This window comes from Tachypleus tridentatus, chromosome 7 (genome assembly GCF_004210375.1).
Source record: "Tachypleus tridentatus isolate NWPU-2018 chromosome 7, ASM421037v1, whole genome shotgun sequence".
NCBI classification, from domain to species: domain Eukaryota; kingdom Metazoa; phylum Arthropoda; class Merostomata; order Xiphosura; family Limulidae; genus Tachypleus; species Tachypleus tridentatus.
Window position 1 is genome coordinate 129,077,592 of NC_134831.1, and position 8,746 is coordinate 129,086,337.

General features: G+C 36.7%; 1 protein-coding gene across 1 annotated transcript; it reads left to right on the top strand.

Moving 5' to 3' along the window:
• Positions 1–2,368: 2,368 nt before the first annotated feature.
• On the top strand, positions 2,369–3,981 carry LOC143256588 (uncharacterized). The gene has a single exon (XM_076513980.1). It carries the CDS (start codon positions 2,441–2,443, stop codon positions 3,254–3,256), a length of 816 nt encoding a protein of 271 aa, XP_076370095.1. The 5' UTR covers positions 2,369–2,440; the 3' UTR covers positions 3,257–3,981.
• Positions 3,982–8,746: the final 4,765 nt, after the last annotated feature.

Consider the following 8,746-nt stretch of genomic DNA (forward strand, 5'->3'; position numbering starts at 1 on the left):
CTACTTCTTTATATAAATGTTTTATTGTTTATGTTTATATTGTTATATATATATGTACACACACATACATATCTAACGTTCTGCTACTTCCATCCGATTTCACAAGAAAACAGATGCAATAAGAAGGAAGGAAACAGCGTACACATATAAATAAAATATTATGTATGAATATATGAATTTGTGTGATTGTTACATTTTACTTATTTAAAAATCCATATGGTTTTTCCAACGTTTTTCTATTGTACGAATATTTAGCATTCAGGTTTAGTTGATCGACTGTTATACTATGACTTCCTGTAGAACTCATCACCTGTGTCCGTTACCACTGGTTTAACCTTGATGAAGTGCTCCCTGGTGGTCTATAGTGTAAATAAGATGTTATTCATTGTTTTTACGTTGGACATTTTGGTTAGTGATAGTCAAATTAAAAAACGGGTACGTATATTTTAGGCTGTACATTTCCAACGAACGTAAATACACGTCTATATAAGGAAAAAAAGTGTAGGCAAATATATTAATATTGTTATAATTTAGTAAAACTGTGGATCAACTTCAAAATTAGCCACCTGGAATGAATCTGTGCTATACCTCAAAACATTCTACACGTTTCAAGTGCTAGGTGGCGTTCGGTCTCTTATCGAAAAGTTAGAGACGGCGATAGATGACATTTGCAGTTTGGTTTGTTGTCTGAATTTCACACAAAGCCATAAGAGGGGCTTTTAGTTTGTTTTGAATTTCGCGCAAAGCTACTCGAGGGCTATCTGCGCCAACCGTCCCTAATTTAGCAGTGTAAGACTAGAGGGAAGGCAGCTAGTTATCACCACCCACGACCAACTATTGGGCTACTCTTTTATCCACGAATAGTGGGATTGACAGTCACATTATAACGCTCCCACGGCTGAAAGGGCGAGCATGTTTGGTGCGACCGGAATTCGAAGCCGCGACCCTCAGATTACGAGTCAAGCGTCGTAACCACCTGGCCATGCCGGAGCCTTGTATCTTGGCTGTAAATGTAAAATGTAAATACAACTCAGAAAAGACAAATTGAAATATACGTCTTAGAAGAAACACTTTATTATTTTAGTAAACTTTTTGTAAGACGAAAGGCCAACAGGAACATAAAATATCTTTAGTTCAGTAACCTTCTGATACAAGTGGTGAAGACAACATCCAGAAAACTAATATTATTATAAACTGTTAAACACATAAAGAAAACAAAGACGATGGAGAAAATTAAAAAGAAATGCTATTGTTTCATATTTTGAATGGTTATTTCTACGGGATATATTGAAGTTTATATTTTTTAAGTGATTCATTAATTAATATTCTCGAAAGGGGGCCAAGGGCCGCATGGAGGATTTACTTGTTTGTTTCTGAAATCAAGCACAAAGCTACACAATGAGCTATCTGTTCTCTGCCCATCGTGATTATCAAAACCTGGTATTCTGTTGTAAGTCTACAGATATACCGCTCTGCTTCTGGGGAGGTGGCTGGCGGAGTCATCCGTTTTACTCACTCATAGTAGTGTTGTCTGTCAGTCAGTCAATAGACGCTAAAATCACATCACATAAGGAACACTTAACGTTGCAATCTGTACTGTTGTGACGTCAGCAAAATGTATGCATGTCAGCAATGACGAGAAAAATTATGCGATTTTAGGTTACAGCACAGCATGATGTATGGATGTTAAAAGTAAGAAATCAAAATAATTGTTACTCTTAATTTTGGGTTTATTTACTCTTGAAACAGAACACTTTTAGGAACCCTGTATAAGTCCATCTAGTATTAGCCCAGTGGTTAATGTGCCTGGACAGTAAAGTCGATAATTCATGCTCCACTTCCTGTTGCTTTCAAAACACGTTCCGCACTTTGAGACTGTGGGTGTGCTATAAGAGTGATTGCCATCCCTCCAGTCCATACGTTCAAAATTACAGATGACTATGGGTAGGCAACCCTTGTGTAAATTTACATGAATATCCAAAAATAAACAGTAATATTTTGTAAACTAGAATAATAACAGTACATAGTACTTGGCTATAATCAGTCAAAGTACGAAAATGGTCAATTGAGAGAGACGTTTATAAACTACAAATAGCTAACTGAAATACATGCATTTATTTTACCCACAAGTCAATAGAGATAACATCAAGAAAAGTTATTTGGTTTCAGTTACACACAGAAAAAAAGAAAATAGTTCAAACCTTCTCACCTCTACCCCCTGTGATTCCACACTATTTCCTGGCTTTATACATTATGAGTGGGACTTTTTAGATTGGTCAATCATGATTGGCACATTTGGGAAGGCTCCAGTTGCTCACCCAATCAAAGCCGAGAGAATCCTGGAGGCTGTATTCAAATACTCGGTAATTGCACAAGCATATCCACTTCCGAACAAGTGAGCAGTGTACTTGGTGTTACGACTGTTTGAGCTGTTTACACGATGACAATGGTTGACGGGATAGGTAGCGTCACCAGCCCGGGAAGCGATAAACAAGAACACATCAAACGACCCATGAATGCTTTCATGGTGTGGTCCCGTGCTCAGCGCCGGAAGATCGCCCTAGAAAACCCTAAGATGCATAATTCGGAGATCAGCAAGAGACTTGGGGCTGAATGGAAACAGTTATGTGAAGACGATAAGCGCCCTTTTATTGACGAGGCCAAGAGACTGAGAGAGCAGCACATGCGGGAACATCCCGACTACAAGTACAGACCGAGGCGAAAACCCAAACCACAGGTTAAAAAACCAGAAATTTATCCACTCTCCTTGCCCTACCTTCCTGGTCATCTAGATCCACGTGCTTATATGAGCTCCACTACCATGCAACAAGTGGCTGCTGGGTTCTCGGAGAAACAACTGGCAGCGGCGGCTCTGCAAGCCTCTTCTTTCCCTCCTTATCCCATGGGTGTACCGTACAATACACCTCTAACTTCGTCGGACTCTACGCCTAGTTTTGCTAAGCCTATTTCCACACCTGTTTCCCCGTCCGTCACATACAAAACCGATTTTCCTGGACTCTCCACCAGCACAGCAGCCGGTTCCCTCTACGGGGCAGCAGGATTCTACCCTTCTGGACTATCTTCCCTTAATTCCCAGATGTCGGGCATGTCTGCCGGTCAAGTTCCAGTTAGTATAACCCATCCAAGTCCAGCATCTTACGCCGCCTCAGCCTACATGTCAGCATATGGTTACGGACCTGCCGGGTACGGATCTTCCAGCGATGTTCAACGACGAAATATCCCAATATTGTTTTAGACTGTAGGTGTATTCGTTATATGTACCCTGTCTTTCTATCACAATCAAACTGATGCGAGCACACATATGTTAGACTGAACTGTCTCTTCGTCAGTTATACATGTACAGTGTATTTTGTAAAAATGAAATGGTATTAATATGGATCTCTCTAAATATGTTGCTATTATCAAATAGGCGTTAACCTTATAATCATGCCACCAGTGCCTTTATAAAGGTAGAAACGTAACTATCAGGTTTATAAGTGTGCTTATAAAAAAAATGTTAACATGTGGCTTTTATGCTGAATGGAAATTATTGCTAACCTAAAGTTGCCGAACGTTTGTTGAACTCAATTCGTTTTTTGCTTCTTAAATGTTAGGCTGAAATATTTTAGGCTTTTGTTTAGTAAACATGCTTTAACGGAACAATTCTCTTAAAACTTGTTGTAAGTTTTAGACTTTTATATAATAAACACATTTTAAGCAAGTGTTCCGCGGAAGAATACTAATAAATATTGTTAATAAATTATCAATAACTGTTCAAAGCTGTGTTTGATCAAATATGTGGCACTTCTTCAAAAAAAAAACAAGACGAATGGTGAACTTATAGAAACGAGATACACTAGCTCAGAGCAATCATAAATGTATACATTATCAAACGCAGTTTATATCTGTATATTATATATATATATATATACATATATAAATTTTGATACGATAACTTCTGTGCATATTTCTGTACATACATAAACGTCGTGAAACTTAAAGTATTATATATATATTATTCAGTATCTTTAAGAATAAAACGATTTGCTCAAATTACGTGTGTTTTTTGTTGTCTTAATGAAATTAGTGTTGAATAGTTTTACTTTGCATTTATGTTCAAGGTTACCTTTTAGAGACTTTCTTTAACTACACTGTTAAAGTTATTCCCATCCAAACTATACTTATATATTTCAAATTAAAATAAATCACATGCATTATCTTGCATAGAGGGAAGGCAACTATATTATATACACAATATTTCTTCCTCTGGGTGAGAACTTTCACGAAACTGATTTAATTACATTTGAAGAGTTGCGTATAAATACGTATTTTATCGAACAGTTTTATCTTTTCTATAAAATATCAACTTATTTTGGTTGAACAAGGCCTGTAAGTTTTTTAAAAATAAATGTGAGATAACATAACGTTCTGGAACAATATGAGACCTTTTAACTCATCACGGCTGCTTCACATTCTAAGCTATTTTAACTTAAAACAATTTAAAGCCAGTCATATAATTATCAAACTTTTTCTTAAACTCTTTTTACCTTTAATTCCTATAGAACATCTGAAAGCCAACGATCCTGTTAGAAAAATAAAACTGTCTTGTGTTGAAGAAGATTCCTGCAAAAACTTATATTCGTGTTCCCTTATCCCACTATTCTCGCTGTTAAACAGGAAGAAGATGAAGCAACTTTAGAATTCTAATTATAATTTTAAACACTTCAATCAGATACCCTATAACTCTTCTTTCTTAAAGAGAAAACAATTTGAGAGATTTCAACCTTTCCTTGTATGACAACTCTTTATCCCAGGCACCATTTTAGTAACCCTTCTCTGAACCATTTCTAACGATTCAATCTCTTGAACACAGTATTCCAAATGTGGCCTAACCAGTGACCTGTACGATGAAATTATAACCTCTTTAGCCTTTATTTAATATTTCTGTAGATTCAACCTACAATCCTATTTGTGTTACCACTAGCAACAGCACACTACTTGAGTGGCTTTAGAGACTTTCTTTAACTACACTGTTAAAGTTATTCCCATCCAAACTATACTTATAGTTCAAATTAAAATAAATCACATGCATTATCTTGCATAGAGGGAAGGCAACTAGTCACCACCACCCACCGCCAACTCTTGGACAACTCTTTTATCAACGAATAGTGGAATTGACCGTTACATTATAATGCCCTCACGGCTTAAAGAGCGAGCATGTTTGGTGTGACGGGGATTCAAATCAGAGACCCTCGAATTGCGAGCCAAGTTCCTTAACCACGTTGCCGGGTCTTTTTGTAAAGAAAAATTCATTTCGATGAACAGTAGAAAGAAAAACGTTAGCCTTTCTTGTTCATGCCATAATTGTACTGGTCATTTATTGCTGTACAAAGAAAAAAAAAAAAGAAGATTTCTGGTTCATCTAAACGAACCTGAAGATTTAACCAATAAATTAAGACTTGTGTTTTGATAAGTTCGTGCGATTCATCGTCTATTTTATTACAAAATGTTTCAAATACAACTGCAAACTTCTACTAAAGCATAACATGAATATACGTTTTTTTAATTAAAGGTTTTAGTGTTTTTGTAGCACATCTCCATGCGGCTATATAAATATATCTAGAGTTTCGTTGCGTACGTCAGCGAAAAGAAGTACCGAAACAGTGCATAATTCATTTGAAACACTTGTGTGCAAAGCTACACAATGAGCTATATGCTTTCTGCCCATCTCAGGAGACAGATCTTCGGATTAAATTTATCGCTGATCCTCTAGTAGGCTTGAAAATATTTAATAATAAAGAATACGAAACAATATAAATCTGTTTCACAAGAAAAGCAAGGTCCTGGTACCTTTGTTATCAATCTTTTATTTGTAATAACACAAATATTTATAAATTCCTCGTTTATCATTTATTAACGAACATTTTTCTTCTCTCGTGACGACGAAGATCATTCCTCAACAGGGGGGGGATATCTCTTAATATTAATCGTTTTCTCTAATGTATTTCACTCACACCTTACTCTACCGCTAGTCTTTGTAACAGAACGCACGTTAACGATTATGTTTTAGAAAATTACCAAAGAGGACTCTTACCAACCAACACCCGCTGTTCCATACTGACCATTAGGCAAGGTCACAACAACACCTGTGCGAAATTTTACAAATGCTCTAGCATATTGTTGGTGTGAACGTGCTTTGTAGTCACTATGAGAAAAACCCATACTCAAGATAGGGGTTAGTGTAGCTGTCAATAGCTTTCCATACAACCAACCAGTGGGTGTTAGAAATTGGTTCAGCTTAGCCATAGGCCTAAGGGGATTACATGACGTGGTATTGTAAACCACCCACGTGAGTTTCAACATAGCCAGCCATTTATTAAACAATTAATATGAAGTGTTTTGTTAGGCCAGTCTATAATATCTCAAACAGTGAGTAAAATACATGAAACATTTCTGTTTTATTCAAACAATAACATTCTGAAAACAGGAGAATCGTTCGATTCGTCGTTTCGTGTCGCTTTCTTAAATACTCCCAATTTCTATTGAGCAAAATAGAGCTTGAAATCATCTTATTGAAGTTTACAAGGTTATCTAGGGGATTGGTTGAATAAAGATTTAGAAAAGACAGACTAGGCTCAGGTAAATACAAGTTTGTTTATTTTAATGTGTCTCAGAACGGTTGGTATGCGTGGTATTAACACTTGTACTAATAAAGCAGAGAACAAAGTTTCCACTTTCCTAGGACGTCTTCATGTCAACCTAGATGACCTAGGAAGGTCGAAACATTGTTTTCTGAGATACTTTTTATATCAAGTTGGTTTCTCGTCATCAAGAATTTGTTTATTTTATCTGTTACGTATTATAGTTTATCTCGGGCGAGTCTTCCGATTTATCATGTTACGTATTACGATTTTAACTAAACGAAAACTGGAATTTAAATTTAGAAGTTAATTGAAGGTCAATACGTATCAAAACATATGTATACGTTACATGAATTTCCAAATATATATATATATAAGGCCAGTCCTTTACTGTTAGGTTTCTTTTTGAATTTCGCGTAAAACTACATGAGGGCTATCTGAGCTACCCGTCCCTAATTTAGAAGTGTAAGACAAGAGGGAAGGCAGCCAGTCATCACCACCCACTGCCAACTCTTGGGCTACTCTTTTACCAACGAATAGTGGGATTGACCCACGGCTGAGAGGGCGAACATGTTTGATGCTATCGGGATTCGAACCCACGACCCTCGGATCACGAGTCGAACGCCTTAACACACTTGGCAATGCCGGGTCCCCACTGTTAGGAGTTTAAAAAGATATTCATGATTTTTCTGGCGAATAAAGGTTAAGTTTACTTTTTTAATTCTCTTAAGAGTGAATAAGTAGACCATTGTTATTCATATAATTTATCTTCACTGTGTTTAAATAGCCTGAAGTGACTTAAAACAAAGTGAAAACAGCTATAATTTACTTTATTAGTCTAGGTTATATAGATACCATCTCTACTTCCTCCATGTTTGTCACATCTCAGTCAATCTGATGGACAAAAAGGCCTTATCGCAACTAGATATGACAGGTAGAGTACAGTTAACATAATAATTGCATATTTTTCTATACTATCGTTGAAAAGTGGGCGAGTTTGTCTGGTGAAATGAAAATTCGAACCCGCGACCTGCGATTGCGAGTCGAGCGTCCTAACTACCTGGTCATTGTATTTTGGCTAAAATAAAAATAAAAAATTGCCTTACTAGGAAAACATATTTCGTGAGAATTTCAAGAAAATAGTAATACTATCGAGAGACATTTCAGGATAGATACCTATTAAAGAAGTGCCTAAAATTTAAATTAGTTCTTTTGTAATTTATCCCGCCTTAGAAGTGAGTCCGTGGATCAAGGCAGATCTTTTAAACAATAGTGATCAGATTTAGTTTTAAATTATAACAATTACAGTCATGTGAAAAACTTAGGACACTCTATTAAAGCCTGTGTATTTTTGTAATATTTTTGGATATATAGATATTTAATCTCAATTTCAACAATACTGAGAGATTATAGGAGTATAACTAAACAATTCAAACTGAAAAAAAGACTTTTCAAGATCTTCTGTAAATGTAATTCTACAAAAATGTATATTCTAACTGAGGAAAAAGTTAGGACACCCTACCCCCTAATAGCTAGTGTTACCCCCTTTGGCTGAAATAACTGCAGTGAGACGCTTCTGTAGCCATCTACCGGTCTCTGATATCGGTTTGAAGAAAGTTTGCCCCACTCCTCAATGGAGAATTCTTTCAGCTCTGAGATATTTGAGCAGTTACTTGCATGTACAGCCCATTTCAAGTCACCCCACTGCATCTCAATGGGATTAAGATCTGGGCTTTGACTCGGCCATTCCAGAACTCTCCATTTCTTAGTTTTCAGCCAACCCTTGGTGGATTTACTGGTATGTTTTGGGTCATTCTCGTGTTGCAGGGTCCAGTTCCGCTTCAGCTTAATTTTCTTACAGATGGACTCACATGATCCTCAAGCACCCTTTGATATACAGTAGAATTCATGGTGGATTCTATGATTGTGAGCTGTCCAGGTCCTGCTGCAGCAAAGCAGCCCCAAACCATGACATTTCCACCTCCATGCTTCACAGTTGGTGTGAGGTTCTTTTCCTGGAATGCTGTATTTGGTTTATGCCAAACATGCCCTCTGTTCTGTTGTCCAAATAATTCAATTTTGGACTCATCTTTCCAAAAAACATT

What these genes read in the sequence shown, in the direction of transcription:
- LOC143256588 (XM_076513980.1), top strand. Translation starts at nt 2,441, where the DNA reads ATGACAATGGTTGACGGGATAGGTAGCGTCACCAGCCCGGGAAGCGAT.